At 39.6% G+C, this 17,281-nt stretch overlaps 1 protein-coding gene across 3 annotated transcripts in view; it reads right to left on the reverse strand.

The window, feature by feature from the left end:
* maml2 (mastermind like transcriptional coactivator 2) overlaps window positions 1–17,281 on the reverse strand; it is a 90,726-nt gene that overhangs the window by 6,513 nt on the left and 66,932 nt on the right. For all 3 annotated transcript variants that reach the window (XM_089120980.1, XM_039660123.2, XM_039660124.2), the window contains exon 3: window positions 11,615–12,874. In XM_089120980.1, coding sequence (XP_088977106.1) covers window positions 11,615–12,874 — 1,260 coding nt within the window. The remainder of the gene's footprint in view (window positions 1–11,614; window positions 12,875–17,281) is intronic.

Raw genomic sequence — 17,281 nt, forward strand, 5'->3', positions numbered from 1 at the left:
CAGAGCCTTTACAGAGTCATTTTAGCTTAAAATCTGACATCAAAATCACATACTCACACATATGCAAATATGTTATAAATGGAATACAGAGAATGGATTACTCTTTTAAATTATTTAAATGGAATCACATTCCATTATGTATGGAAAAGAGCAGCTTGAACATTCTACTAAATATCTCATTTTGTGTTCTATGGAAGAAAGGCATGCAGGTTTGGAATTACTGTACACGAGTGTAAAACCCTGACAGAATTTGAGAGAAACTATGGGCTTTCTGGCAGGAACTCCAAACTATTACATAGTGTCATAATGAATGTCTAGGAAAAAGACCATTGCACTGAAAACCAGAACAAGTCAGTAAATTGAAGTACTTATTAACAACCCTGAACCTGAGAGACTTTTTAAGCGGCCAGATCTCGCAGGAGCATCTAAAACTACAACACAGCCGAGGCTGAAGGCTTCTGTCCTCAGCAAACTCTGTTTGAGAACGGCAGCCCGGACGGCCAAACACACTGTGTATACAATGTCAATCACAGTGTTGACACGAAACATTTCCCAGGGCAGAAAGGATTTTACTGAAACCCCACTGCGTTACGCGAGGCTATTAATTTGAGAACAGATGTCTTTAAGAGAGAAACTCCCTCTAAAGCCTCACTCAAGAGGTCCAGAAATGAAAACACTAAAAGATCTCTTCTGTCATGGGAGGAATTCCACAGTAGACCACAGAGACACGGAAGAATATGAGTGTGTGCGACAGAGATTATTCAGAGAGAACACTTTCTAGAGATACTTAGTTTCTAAGTGGATCTCATAGATGCCACATTCCCTGATGGATCAGCTCTGGGATGTCTGATAATTAATTTAGAGGGCGAGTGAGTTCAGTCCGGAGCTGTGATAAGCTCCTATCACAATGAAAAGATGAATCTCTTCCTGAGAAGATTGCTCTAAAAATGAAAACTTCGGAAGAGGACAAGAATGCCACTGGTACAAAGTGATAAATGCATCTAAATCTAATATTATAATGTAGATTTACACATCACCACAAAATAACATATAGACCTATTTCAATTTTTTTAAACTGACGACTAAAACTTTTAGATTAAAAAATAAAATTTAAATTAAAAATTATAGCGAAAAATTCTAAAAACTATAATTGTCAAGTGTAGGCTGTGTAGCAATATCCACCGTGATGCAGAATGATGATAAACAAGACTTTAAACAAAAGCAAACAAACAAGCAACATTGAGAAACCAAGAACTGACGAAGAACTAAGTCTTAAAGGGATAGTTCACTTTGAAATTAATTTTTGATGTTTTAGCTTACCTCGAGGGCATCCAAGATGTTGGTTTCTCTTTAAGTTAAACCGTTCTTGTCTGTCAGTCATATAATGGAGGTCTATGGTCACCATCTCAAAGAGCATGCACAGAAAAGTCCAAATTAAACATGATTTAATGACTCGTAAATGTAAGTACACACTGATGGCCTAAGACACGAAACGAGCGGTTTGTGTAAGAAAACGAACAGTATTTATATCGTTTTTACCTCTTGTAACCACAGCCACGTCCAAGTGATCTGAGGCCGCGGGAGCATTGGTCTGCGCAAGCGCTGGAAAGCGCCGTAAGTGATCTCTCGCGCGGTTGCAAAAATAATTCAACTTTGTCTGTTGATATTTTGAAATCGTCTTCCATTACGATTTCCTGAGTGAAAGGTAACGCTTCCGAAATCTCTGTGCAAACAATGAGTGACGTACACGCGCGAGATATCACTTCCGGCGCTTGTACGTTTTCTCACACAAACCGCTCGTTTCGTGTCTTGGGCCATCAATGTGTACTTACATTTACGAGTCATTAAATCATGTTTAATTTGGACTTCTCTGTGCATGCTCTTTGAGGTGGTGACCATAGACCTCCATTATATGACTGACAGACAAGAACGGTTTGACCTAAAAATATCAAAATTGAAAATACTGTGGAAACAAAGACATCTACATCTTGGATGCCCTTGAGGTAAGCTAAAACTTATCAAAAATTAATTTCAAAGTGAACTATCCCTTTAAAGAATCATTGCGGAAGATCTGCAGTTACTGACACCAGTGGCCGTAAGAGAAACTGCAACCAGTCTCATACTCGTTCTCGGTTCGCACGCTCGTTGGCCGCACTAGATAAGGCTTTTTTTTCTTTTTCTTTTTTTTTTTTTACTTACGAGGAGTTTAGTGGGTATCTGGATTGTGCTGGAGGCTGGTCGCTTCTTTCCGTCCGCAGAGTCCATTTGAAACACTACTGGTAGCGATTGCCGCTGCTAGTAGACGAGAACGCACATGACGTCATTATGGTCGTTTATTCTATTACATTATGGTTGGCTCATAAATGTACAAATGAAGACTCTATCTTAAAGATTTTTAAAAAAAACTACACATAGCACCTTTAAATACTCATAGATAAGGATAATCATTAACGGAACAGGGAACAGGAGAGGACTATTCAGAAACCATAGTAACTAATAAATGACTAGAACTAAGGCAATGACAGTGCCAATGAAAACTAAGGGTACGTATGATATGCTTAAACCCGGAGAAGTTTTTCCTTTTTGTGTTTTCCGCGTACAGACGATACCATAGCAAAACACAGATCCGCTAAAACGACTACAAACGCTGTATTCTGCTGCCGCTATAGACTGAACACGTAATACGCATGTGCATGACGTCGTCGTCTTCAGAGATTCACGTTTTTGTTGTTTACGCGGAGACCGGTTTCAAAAACTTGCACTTTGAAACCTGTTTTCAGAAAATTGTGAAAAAAAAAAAAAAAACGCCATTGTCGTGTAAGCAAAAACGCATAAAAAGATTTCAGTTTTTAGTTGAAAACGGTGTCATGTAAACCACAGACTAAAACTCAACAAAACATAATAATAGAACATGATCGTAACAATAATAGTATCTTAACGACACAAAAATAACACTGGTTGGTATAATAGGTTTATGAAACTAATATATCATTTTAAAAAAAGTTAAAATTTACTTCAAATTGTTAGATGGCGTAACCGTCAAAGAATAAAAATAAAGATATATATTAAAAAACAATTATATATGTAATTTATTTATTATTTTATTTTATTTTTTTCGGGAGTCATCCCACATGACATTTTATGGTCTAAACTAACTTTTTCATAAAATATCAAATTATTATTATTATTTTTTTTTACTTAAAACATAGGTAGGGGTTCTCTCTATGATATCATTTCCTGTTTAATGTTTTTATCCCTGCATGTTTGTTAATCGCACGCACCACATTTGGCAAACAAAAGTTTTTCAAATAAACAGTGAAACGATAAATAATAATGACAAATCACAAGCAATTAATATGTTTCTCTTTCCAATAATTGTATAATTGACTGAATTGAGGCCTTTTAATTAGGCTTTTTTTCTTCTTCATTATGATGTCAGACAGTCCCACCAGCCTGGCATTTTTGAATCTATCCCCCCCAAAAATATTGAATAATCCAGAAATGAACATAGTCATCATAGAAGAGGAACTTCATTGTATGCATGAATTGCATATTTTTTTAGTTTTAACATTTATAGATGCGCTAAAAAAGTAGGTGTAGAAATCATTTTCACAAGTAAATTTCACAAACAATTCCAAAGATAGATGTAACATTGAATTAATCCTAAAGTTTTGATGTAGAAAAACTGCAATAGTACTTCAATTATCCGTTTTATTACAACTTTAGAAAAAAATAATTTTAAAGTGTAAAATAGCGTTACATTATCAACCTATTAGCATGCTTGCTAAAGCTATTAAAGAAAGAGAGAGATAGAAAAATGCCACATATTTGAATAACGTAAAGCCTCTCGTCACATTCCACACATGCTAACATGGTTAAAATTCAGGTCATATTGTTACGACGACTATGTCCAATTCACTTCTGTCCAGGTCTATTCATTACATCTGAACTCCCTCCACTAGTCGATACCGTGAGAAATTCAGATCATTCTCATAAGTTGTGACCACAAAGCCAGATTGTGTTCACATTTGCCTGAAATCGACTGCCTCAGTCAAACCCAAACCCTTTGTTATGTGGGGGAGCTAAAGCCTCGTTAGTGTGGCCGTCTCTGTAATCCACTCTTTGTGATCCTGATGTGTCATAAAGCTGTTTTCCATCTCTCTTTCCCTCCTCGTTCTTCACCAGTGCATCGTTAAATGAATACCACATGTGTCCGCGGACTCCATAAAGGAGAGATGTGATTTAGGCTCCCATTCCACCAGCATTACAAGCAGTTGACAGGACTCCAGGCCCGGGCCCCGCTGCTCTCTCACAGCACTTCCTGCCGACTGGAGGCAGGACGCCCTCCCTTGGGACCAGCTCGGCATCTGGACTTGGCCCCAGATCGTTTTCCCAGGAAACATGGCTACAACAACCTGGCACTCAACCCCAACCCCCACGCTAAACCGACTCATTCCCACTCACAATTATGTTGCATTAATGAAGAGCTTCAGTCAGGCACTTTAAAGTGTGAGAAAACACAAACCTGATGCTCAAAACTTCATTTACCTTAAATATTCTATGCTATATTATACTGCTTGTGTGAATAGTACCAAAAATATGAGATACGACTGAAACGATTTTATTTGGTGGATGATTCAACTTTACAATGCAATGCCTGAATGAAATAATAGTCCGATTAAAATAAAAATCGTTAATTGAAAATTTAGAAGAAATTTTTTTTTTGTTGATTATATTTGATTCTTAGCTTTTATCCACAAGTTTCCGAGGGGCGCTCCTGTAAAAAATAAAGTGGGTGAAACTTCCGGTGAGGCGGCGGAAGTAGCATTCCAATGGTATTTTGTGTGTTAGTTAGCGAAGAGGCTAGCTGTTTTTCTGAGAATTATTTTACTATTTAAAGACGCAAATCTTTATGAGAGATGTCGTTACTGAGCTCATGGACAACATGCGCTGTTCGCGGTTGTATGTATAACCTGACTAAACTAGTTCAGTGGCTTAAACGTGATTGTTTTGAACATAAGCTGAAAATGAAATCAGAGTGATCCTGCCAGAGCCCTTCTCTGATCCTGCCAACGACTGTAGTTTCCATCACCTCCCAAAAGACGACGAATCTTCCAGTGTACATTTGTTTAAATTCTTAATATTCTATAAACTCTCTCAGCATGTGATTGGCTGTTCCCTACTGATGTTGCGCCTAAACTCAGGATCAAAGCCTGTGTTGACAGAATACCAAATGTGCCAGTTAATGTATTCAAGTAGCACATTCATTTATAATTTTGAATAAACTCCAAAGCACAATGATTAAGTGTGTATTTTTTAATTTAATTGTTTGTCAGCTCGCACAACTGTCTGTCACCATGCCTTGATGAGTATTGATTATTAATAATGTTATTATAATACTCCCAATCAACTACTGCGGAGGGTAAAGGTACTGTTATTTCACCTTTTTTAATTTCGTTGAGGTTGTGTTCCCACATCGTTAGCTAGTTTGGATCGCTATAACTTGAATGACTGTCAACTGTTGAATGAACGAGTGTCAAGCATGTCAAATCGTGCTTTGTTTACTTCCAACCGGAAGTCGCGCCCACTTTTGACGCAAGGCCTCATGGGGCGTAGGAAACTTGTGGATAGTAGGGATGAAAATTATCGATTAATTCATTAGTCATTAGTTAAGCGCCTATTTTCCTGAGAATGTAAATTTCTCAGAGTGTCAATTTAACATAAAAAGCTAAATATTGCTCATAGTGAATAAAACTGCATGTTATATTGCTCAATTGATGTTTTATTGTAACAGTTGGGATATGTCACAGAATAATGGCATTTATGTAGTTTAAATAAATTATGCACAGAAAAATTAAAATACATCAAAAATAATTGTACACTGGCTCACCTGTTGCATGTGAAACATTAAGCAACATAAAATACATTTTAAATAAAAATCTTTATGGGTAGGCTTATCCTACCTACACTATATTAAGCCTACATATAATAATCTGGTTAATTATTTACATATATAAAAAAAAAACATTAGCAGCAGCACTTATAATATAGGCTGAGGGGGAAGTCAAATGCACAACTTGTAACGAGTGGAAATTAAGGTGTGGCCCCTTTAAGAGCTGCATGGAAATAAGGTGTGGCTCTTTAACAGCTGCGCCTGCGCGCTCCCTGTCGAACTATCGGCAGTATTGTTTTTAAATGAGCGATCGTTTCGCTACATAAGACCCTTATTCATCGTCTGGTATAGTTTAAAGCCTTTTGCTGTCTATGTGAAGTGAACACACCATGTATGAAAGTGTGACAAAGTTAGACTAGTTTCCCGGGACAAATAACAAACCGGAAGGAGTCTACGGGAAAACGGGAGTGTTGACAGGTATGAGCTAAGTTATTGTTACGATACAGCTGGATTTTCAAGGTTAGCACGCTGTATATCTGATTGTCAATATCGATGCACTCCACTCCGTTTTGACCACCTCATGTTTGGTTTCTTTTTTGCCGCCTTTTTTGCCGTGTTGGAAACCCAGGCTAAATATTGAAATGGCCATAAAGTAAAATTGAATTCTGATGGCTTAAAATGCAAATCAATGAGATCTAGAATTCTAACAGTATAGCAGGCTATTTAAAATCTATATCTGTTCGCAGTACACACATGGATCAAATGTGGCCCAGATCTTGGCCGACACTATGTTGCTGTCTGGGTTGTCACTCTATAAGCCTTTTCACACGGTGTTTATCGTCATTCTAAGCACCTCTTTTAACCCCGGGTAAAGGAGCGTTTCACTTGTAATTTAAAGGCTAGCACCGCTTTTTACCCAGGGTTATGAAACCCTGCTCTTTTGCTGTGTTTACACCGCTTTGTGGCGCCAAACTTGTACAGTGTGAAACGATGCGGTGTTGGAACTAGATGCTTAGCATTATGCTAGTCACGGAAACGCTGCACAATGTATATAAACAGTCGTTTCTGCATATGATAGGAAAAATGTCAAATGGCCATGGAAAATGCAACAACTGGAGTGAATAAGAGACCATCATTCTTAACTTTTATAGTTCGAAAAGTTCAAGCAGAACAAAACTTGATATTGCAGTCAGCAATGTGTAATTTGAGGACGCGCAATGCTTTATGTAAACGGGTAACGTACTGCATTTGTCCAGTCAGTAACACTGACACTGTAAATATATTAATTTAAGCCAGGGTTTAGGAATGTGCAATGTAAAGTATGAGGAGAGTACGTGAAGCAAGATAACCCAGGAGTCCGATTACCCTGGGTTTAAAATGACCCAGGGTTAACTATTTCCAGTGTGAAAAGCTCTTATATCTTCCAATATTATGTTTTAGTGAGATGATATCTAAAAGCTTAGTTTTATGACCATAGCTCTTTAGCTTACAGCATTACACAGTAGGGCTTAATAAGGTTTTTTACTTATACTTACAAGGTTTTTCTTTCTTACTTACATTTTCGGGATCCAAATGACACACAAACCGTGGGCTCTTTTGACTTGGGCATTATGGGTGGTTGTTACATGTAGGTAATTGCCTACTGGCCCAAGTAATTAATTGGGAACTTCCTAAACCACCTTTTTTTTGTTAAAGATATTTAGTTATGATACCAATACTGTGGTTATCAGGTCTACTTCATCTGTCCATTCAGTGCCCTATACTGTTAATATATGAAACACATGCTCTATTTCAAAACCTAGTGTGCTGCCTCCATAGAAAATCCCAGAATGCACCTTGACAATCTGAGGAAAACTAAATCCAAGATGGTGGACTAATCAAAAGAAATGTCTTTTTAGTTTAAAACCACTGAACCACATAAAACCCTACATTTTTTTATGGATTGAACAGCGTTCGTTCGCAATGATGGGCGAATAGGAGGTAGGAGGAACAATGGGATATTTCGATGCTTTCGAGAAAGAATGCAAAGTTTCTCAGGGGAACCAACGCTATTGGTGGGGTCAGGGGTAGGTTATTCGTATGAATTACATACGCCACCTCGTAAAATTCATATGAAATGCCGTGAGATCGGATAGGGGGAACAGTACTTTAGCAAGAGTAAGCAGACGATTTTAAATATAATTATGTTCCGGTCACTGATTTCAGCCCTCCAAAACCATTTTGGCCCGAAACGTAAAATAGCTGTTTCAGCCCAAAATTTTTTTTTTATTCATTTTAGCTGACGCTTTTATCCAAAGCGACTTACAATTGCTATATATTTCAGAGGTCGCACGCCTCTGGAGCAACTAGTGGTTAAGTGTCTTGCTCAGGGACACATTGGTGTCTCACAGTGGATTCAAACCCGGATCTCTCACACCAAAGGCTTGTGTCTCATCCACTGCACCATCACCACCTCATCACCATTTGGTAGCCGATATTACCCAACTGAGAGGCAAGTCTTCAGTGGGGGTGCTAATAGTGTGACGCACGGCATCGCTGCCAACATACAGTGTTTTAATTCAGTCAATAATGAGCTTCCACCACTGTCTAATGCTACTATAGATGTCTGCTATGCAGGAAGTGTTAGGCAGTTCACTAGGTTTTGCAGCACAGCTACAGTCTCACATCAGAGGCAGAAATACTTGAATCGCTCCTGCATACTGACTAGTCGGTGTAAAAGCACTTTAATCAGAAAGTATCAGGCGCTGCTTGAAGTTTTTGGGGCACGCAGGTCTCTCAATGTGATATATTACACTGTCTGAGGCATTCTTTTTCTTTCTCAGGTAGTGCATGCAGCACATTTTTTCTCCACGGGCAATAAAAAGATTTCCACTCGACTCTTATGACAGCCTGTGATATCGCAGATACTCTGTTTGCCGTATTTACTGTAGGCAGAAAACTGATCAGCAGGCTGTGAGAACAAGGAAACAAGAAACAGACCTGACATTCTGGTCTCTTTACTTGCATTTTGTGTATTGCACCCAGTGGGAGAAAATTCAGCTTGAACAAAAGTTCTTGAGGGCTCCGGTGGGATCACGGCACCATTTCGGAACCTTTATTTCCATGGCATTACTAATTCAGTTCACTGTGGGAAGACTGTCCATTGCCTATTTTTCTCCCTGTTGGAACAGACATTCTGGCTTCATTTCCACTGGTGCAGCACTTAAAGGAGTAGTTCACTTTTAAAAAAAAACTTTTGCTGATAATTTACTCACCCCCATGTCATCCAAGATGCCCATGTTTTTCTTTCTTCAGTCGAAAAGAAATTAAGGTTTTTAATGAAAACATTCCAGGATTTTCTCCATATAATGCACTTCAATGGAAAGCAAACAGTTCAAGGTCCAAATGAGAGTGTCAGTGCAGCTTCAAAGGGCTTTAAACGACACCAGACGATGAATAAAGGTCTTATCTAGCGAAATGATCTGTCATTTCAAAAATAAATAAAAGCACAATAGTTTTATAAGCACAAATGCTAGCCTTGCTCTGTTCTGTGATGAGCGTTCGTGACTCTCCTCTTCAAACTCGTTCATCAAAATGAACAAATCTTTTTTCGAGTCATGACTCGAAGGGTCCTAGTTAAGACCCTTATTGATCATCTGGTGTCATTTAAAGCCCTTTGAAGCTGCACTGAAACTCTCATTTGGACCTTGAACCGTTTGGTTCCCATTGAAGTCCATTATGGAGAAAATCCTGGAATGTTTTCATCAAAAACCTTAATTTATTTTCGACATATGGCTTATGTGAACGTAAACACTTGAGAAAGAAAATTATATCATTGTTTTGGATCTGTGCAATAGGTACAGAACACAAGACAAGGGCCACTGAAAAAGTTCTTAAAGAGGCTAAACATCTCTCCCCTAGCAATGGCTGCAAAAAGAGCTGTATGTTCATGTGAGTGAACAACATATTTGTGTCAAAAATCAAGCATGCCTCTCCACACTCCCTCCATCTGATGTGCTTTTGGAATGGGTAAAGTTGTCTCGTCTTGTGTGGTTCCCGTTATCATTTCCCACAAAAAAAGTCGAGAGATACTGTTTATATGAACTGAAATGGGGGGATGTTCTAGAGCTCCCCAATCAAAACAAATCAGTGCCTCAACCTCCGGCACTGGGCTAAGCAGATTACTGTCATTTTCCACAACTTGTCCCTTGCAGCTAACAACCTCCAATTAGCAAATCCCGCTGCGCGCATCTATGCCCTGACGGCAAGTGACTGTGACAGGCGGAGAAATTAGAAGTTTCGCATGTTAATCCACCATGCTCTAGAAAGTCAGGCTACCATCAAACTGCTTTGAGGGGAAATACAAATGCAAGGCACCCTACACCCGCCTAGACACCAACAACAATCAAACAAAATGAAAAACAGGCCTACAGCATAGTGCAGATCCATTGAGTTTAAAGCAGTTGGCAGACTGCTATCGGCTAACACAACAGGCTGACAGATGGAAAGAAAGCAGGGTGTGTGGTTTTGACACGACTCTATTGTGTCAAGAACAACCTGCTCTGCACAGCGAAAATGTGATAAGAGTGTTTAAATAGAAAATGTGGCAAAGACAATTATTTCACTAAAGTCTTGACGTGTCACACAGTCCAAGCTTGGAATTTTGGCCCAAACTTGGTAGTACTGGGTATCCCTGTCTGGGACAGGAACCAGCCAAAAGTCAGGAGTCAGGTGGCTGAGGGATGCAGAAAAGTGTCGAGTACACTATACACCCACCTAAAGGATTATTAGACACACCTGTTCAATTTCTCATAAATCCAAGTATCTAATCAAACAATCACTTGGCAGTTGATTCAATGCATTTAGGGGTGTGGTCCTGGTCAAGACAATCTCCTGAACTCCAAACTGAATGTCAGAATGGCAAAGAAAGGTGATTTAAGCAATTTTGAGTGTGGCATGGTTGTTGGTGCCAGACTGGCCGGCCACAATCTGCTCAGTTACTGGGATTTTCACGCACAACCATTTCTAGGGTTTACAAAGAATGGTGTGAAAAGGGAAAAACATCCACTATGCGCCAATCCTGTGGGCGAAAATGCCTTGTTGATGCTAGAGGTCAGAGGAGAATGGGCCAACATGCACAACCTTGAGGCGGATGGGCTATAACAGCAGAAGACCCCACCGGGTACCACCAAAAAGACTCTACAATTTGCAAGCGCTCACCAAAATTGGACAGTTCAAGACTGTAAAAATGTTGCCTGGTCTGATGAGTCTCGATATCTGTTGAGACATTCAGATGGTAGAGTCAGAATTTGGCGTAAACAGAATGAGAACATGGATCCATCATGCCTTGTTACCACTGTGCAGGCTGCTGGTGGTGGTGTAATGGTGTGGGGGATATTTTCTTGGCACACTTTAGGGCCCTTAGTGCCAATTGGGCATCGTTTAAATGCCACGGTCTACCTGAGCATTGTTTCTGACCATGTACATCCCTTTATGGCCACCATGTCCCCATCCTCTGATGGCTACTTCCAGCGGGATAATGCACCATGTCTCAAAGTTCAAATCATTTCAAATTGGTTTCTTGAACATGACAATGAGTTTACTGGACTAAAATGGCCCCCACAGTCACCAGAACTCAACCCAATGTGACCCAGTGTGTTCTGGCTTTTACACAAGATGTCAATGGGAGCACATGCAGTCAAACAAGCAACAATCATTAAAAGGACCAACACAGGCTCTTACCTGTCTCTGCTGTCCCATTTTAAAACCGATTCCAGCACCATGCGGATTGAGTTGAGGCCTTTGAACTAAAGGCTTAGTTTGTAAGCAGGGCGATGACTGCATGGGCAGCTGGCAGTTCTGAAAGTGCATGCCCTGGCCTGCAGTCGACGGCTGCTGTTGTATGGTCGTTTTGTTAGGTGGAGCAGCCATGATGGGCATTTGTTTGCCTGTGGTGGAAGGTGGTGCTTTAGGGCTGAAATGGAGCAGGGGCTTACTGCTGAGAACCTTTGTATCGATGTGGTGGGAAGGGTTGAATCCATTGGGCTTGAGAAAACAGTTGGACATGCCTTTGGCCTGACCCGCACTTTGAGCGTTAAGTCTCTGCTGAGAAAGGGAAGCATTGCCAGGAAGAGTCTCCTGATTGAAAGAGCCAGGAGTTTGGTGAACACCTAATGCGGAAGACCAGTTCCTAACCCCTCCTGTTTGACTCTGCTGGTGGTTGTGAAGCATAGGGCTGGGCTGTTGTTGGTTAGCAGCCATTTGCTTCAACTGTTCAGCATGTGACATCTCAGGCCATGTTGGAAGACCTCGAGATGGACCCCCAGTAGGTACCTGTCCATGGTGCCCTGAAGTGATGGTTGAGGTGGATAAAGTTGCATTGGCCATTGAAAACGAAGGTCCGGCAGAGGCTGGCCTTAGTTGTTGAGAGCCTCCAGCTGTCTGGCTAAAATCTGGTGAGTACTCCGTCTTGATTGGCTTATCCAGGTGAATACATGGAGGAGCCGCACCAGCTGAACTGGGTCGGCCCAGATCCAGACCAAAGTCATCGTCTTGCTTTAGCATCTTCTCTAGCTCTAGATCGTTGAGTGATGGCACATTCTTGGTGAGCTCATCGAACAAGTCCTGGAGCTCTGGGTCAATCTGTCCACTTACTTCATCTTTGAAGTCAAACATCAATGGGGCGTGATCTGTGGATGACTGGCCACAGGTCTGAACTTCAGTCGGTTCCTTCTTTATATCCCTTAGAGTTATGTTGAATAAATCACTGCCAACTCCATGAGGCATCATGAAGGTGTCCTTTCTTCGAAGGATGTTACCCTGGGTGGCATCCCCAACCAATCTTTGAGTCTGCCCTGAAGCTAAAGCACAGGATCCAGGTCGAAAAGAGCTGGGCTCCATGCGAAGGCGCTTGAAGTCGGATCCTGACGGTCCACAGGAGAGACCATTCTGCTTGGGTGTATATCCAGGAGACTGTGCTTCAATCTTTCTCCTAAGTCCTTGCTGAAAAAAAGAATGGAGAAAGAATGGAAAGTTTTTAGTGAAATCAATATGTTTCACAAATCAGGTGCAAAAAAAAGTCACTTACAGGCATATTTTTGTACAAATTTCATCAAAAGATTTCTTCAAAAGCCTCACGCTAGCTTTTTTTTTTCAGCCAAAATGAGCTCATTTTCTGCTCAACCGGGAGACAAGGGCACATAATGTAACAAGACCATCTCTATCTAATTAATGAACTCTTATTAAAATACTCTTTGATGGTTCAAACCAATTACAACAATGAAGGGAGTTTCAAATATTAGTGTATGAAAAATGTGTTCTCTGGGTGAATTATCTCTATGAAAATTGGTGGAGTTTTGTAATTTACAGCCGATACTCTTTACCCTCATTCATTTGCCCATTTTTCATTTCAAAAGAGACTTATTTGATTTAATATAGAAAGTTTATGATTTCCCACAGGGTCCTATTAGGGTAATTTCTACAGATATAGGTTAGTCTCCTACTTACTAAGAATGTATGTGCTAGACGTAGAATTTGGTCTCAATCACTAATAATTGTTAAGTGTTGAGTTTTAAAAGTTTTAATGCTAAGAACAGCGGTGCACGCGCGTATATGTATTCTTTGTTCAAACGTGAATTAATCTAGAGTCATTTGAAATTAAGGAGGTCATGCCCACAATTAGCATAATACATGCACAAAGCATCATCTGTACAGCGATTCTTCTGCAAATGTGTTTCCCTAGATGTGCTCTTGCCCTGAGAGCATGCATAGCAAGATATTTCTGTAAAGCCACTCTCGAGCAAAGGCCTAGACTACATTATCAGCTGTTTTTATGCAGTGCCTATCACAGCTATAATGCATTTTTTTTCATAACTCTGAAATAGGACTTATTTTAGAGTCTCTTAATACATACAGTAGTATTTATACACACTTCTTCTTAACATATTCCATGTCTCTAATGCCACCACAAGTGATTTTTGCATTTGTGTCAGGTTTGGTTTTACACCTAACCTAATTTTACAATTTGTTTATTTGCAAACGTATTGATAAATCAATTTCCTTGTGGAAACGTTCACACACAGGTTTTAAATATGTGTGTACACACAATACTAGAGTTAATGAGACCCAATCCTAATCATATCATGAATATCCCTGGATAAGACTTGAGCATCTCCACTAATCCACATGTTTCACTAGCAGGAGGTCTGTGCTCCCTAACAGCATTTGTTGAAAATATATATATATATATATTCCAAAAACTATTGACTCAAAACCTAGTATTAGCTGTGTGGATAAATTTAGCCATTAGATAGATGATGTTAGACAAAAGTAGGCTTCATCTGTGTCCCTCATTTGCATAAATTACATATCCCACTGTTAGCTTGCTGTAAAGATAGCACCATTTTCCTTGTGTGAAATGATTCCCTTTGTTCCTCAAGTCTTCATTTATGTAAATAAGGCTTGAACAATGACTCATAAGCGCTGTTTAAGTGGCCGTATAGAGACAAATGTAGTCCAATATTTGCAAAAAGGATATTTTTTTTCTCTTTAAAGGGCAATGAAGATACATTAGAGTTAGAAAATGAACCTGACAACAATATGTTACACCAACAAAGCTCCTACATCTGCACATTTTCAGTTGTGCGATGGAGAATGATGAATATAATTTAACAGACAGAATAATCATGAAGTAGCTACTGACCAAAACCAACGTTATTTCCACACAGCCGCAATATTGCCAGCACATGGATATGCAAAGTTATTTAAACACCATCTGACATTATTGCCTACAGAGAGAGATGTGTGTTCAACCCAACATCATTATCAGGCGCAGGGACGGGTGACTTTGGTGCGGTTTTTCGCTCTAGCGGCAAATTGGAGACATTTCCATTTACTGGAAATATTACTGGGCTGGGATGTTTTATGCCTTCAGGACTGGGAGTGATCACAATTCTCCACACCCCACCACCATCTCTGTCTCTCAATAGCCACTATGATAGTTCCATGTGCTATATATGGCATGCTGACATCAGTATCAAATCACTTTTCTGACTCATCCAGGTTAAGGATAACAAATGACATGCAATTGTGTTTGTTCAAACAAGTTCATTGGGATGACGCAAGATTTGAATTAGGCTGGACGTCAGGGTGTGTGAGAGAGTGTGTATGTCGATGCTCGGGTGCTGCCACAGTATGTGGTTCCTATTAGGTTTTTAGCCCGTTGTATAGTTGCCAAAAGCTTGTTGTGACTGTTTTCTGAAACTGTAGTAATATGGTCGCACATCCATCGTTTGAACCACATTGGTTCAAAATAGGTTTGTCTACGTCAAATACATATTGAAATGTACATATATTTAAATGGAATGAAATATACAGAATGTAGAATGTTAGTTTGCTTATACAGTGCAACAGTCATTTTCCATAGGGACCCTGATTTTGAACGATAACTTATAAAATATCTTTAAAGACTGTAAAAAAAAGCTATACTGTGAGCTACAAGGTTGAAAATGTATGGTATTGGCTTCTGCTAAAGTCGTCAGCCAGCATTATATCAATGTTAAATAGTCATGTTTAACTGTAGAATTCCTGGTGAAGAACTATACAAAAAAATTACATATATCAGAGTGTCGGAAAAAAACAACACGCGACAACATGTCTCTTTGGCTCCGCCCACTTCCATGAACCCCTGTGGATTACGTTGCTCTGTTGCTTAATTTTTCAATGCTACAATGTTGAACACACACAGAAATGAAGTCCACATGGACAACAAATGCAAATACACTCATATAACAATCGTTGAACTATGTTAGTAACAAAGGACCTTTGTTTGGCTAACAGTGCTTTTGGGAAACATACCCCAGATTAAAAGCCAAAAACCGGCAAACTAATCTATATTAGGCTAGATTAAGATGTCAATGAGTGTTGTTTTAATGATAGAACAACATTTTGGCCTGATCAACTGGCCGATATTTGACTTTTTTCTTTGGCTGGAAAGATATTGAAGGATCTGAGGAGCTCAGTATTTATACTTTTGGGGGAGATAAACCCATGAATGGCGATGTATTTCAGCATTAAAATCCTCGGACATCAACTTTTAAAGTGTTTAGAGGTTATAACGTAGCATTGTGCGACCACCCACATGAAAATAACTCTTTGTTAATTGATAATTAGGCCATGAAATAATAATGTGTGTTAAAAGGAATAAAATTTGTGTTTTACTTCCACTAGTGTTCATTCCATCTGGTGACTGAATTGTTTCTAAATACATTTTCAGAGCTTTGCAAAAATGCATGTACAGGCACGTATTTACAATGTTGCAAAAATTAGGTTATTGGCCCCTAAAAATCCAAAACTGGTTGACCACTAGATTTTTCCACTTGTTTTATTATCCAACAAAGCGCTCTGGAAAATAATAGCTCACTTCCCTGCACAGTCTGATGTATCATTCATCATTCACACACAGCGCCAGATAGATTACATGCAAATGTAATACTTAACCATAAGTAGGAGAAACACTGATGCTTGCTAAAAACGATACAACGCAGAACAGCACTTTACGATCAAGCCAGGATTTTATTGCTACATCAGTGAATCTTTCCATGCTTTTACAAACTCTTTGTCACCTCTCTCAACATTATTTATATGAGTTGACGAAACCGCATTGCAACAGAATCTTTCTACATGTCCCTACTTGGTGTAAACATTAGATTATTTCCTAAGGACGAGTGTCATCCGATTATGCAATCTCTTATCTTTTTAAGATAGATAAGTGTATCTCAGGTCCCACACTGAGAGAGGATCCCAGTGACAGCCTTACACAGTTTCCTCGCCAAGATATTTCTATAAAACATTCACACGGTGACACAGATAACGGCCACCAACCAGATGTAGCATATTAAAGCAAAGAGTTTCTTGTCGGTACGCCAAGCACATTTGAAATGGTCTGATAATACAATGTGTTCATTTTGGCGGAGGGGCTGCGGAGAAACAGTGCCCTCCATTCATCGGAAATCCTCCTGACAGAGCTACAAGTGACCTGAAAATAGATTTTCTGATTAAGCTTTAATGAGCTCGGAAGCTCTGGATCACTTTGAAAGTGACTCCTGGAGGGAGGAGACGGAACGGCTCTCGGCACAATCCGCGCGGAGGCTTAGAGGTGTCGCACGCGTGACATTGCTCTCGCTGAAATGAACACAGCGGCGGATTGTAAAGAGGCATCGCTCCACTGAGGCACACTAGGCGGTGTAACGATCTTCTAGCTTAAGAACAATGGAAATTAGTGACTATAAACCACTTTATAGTAAACATCAAGAAAATGAGCTGTAACCGAACTCGCAGTACATCTGTGATAATATGAATATTTGTAACACAGGGATAATGATACTGTGTGGTTGAACAGATGAAGCTGTT

This window comes from Pimephales promelas, chromosome 16, assembly GCF_988280905.1.
Source record: "Pimephales promelas chromosome 16, fPimPro1.hap1.1, whole genome shotgun sequence".
In the NCBI taxonomy this organism is placed as follows: Eukaryota; Metazoa; Chordata; class Actinopteri; order Cypriniformes; family Leuciscidae; genus Pimephales; species Pimephales promelas.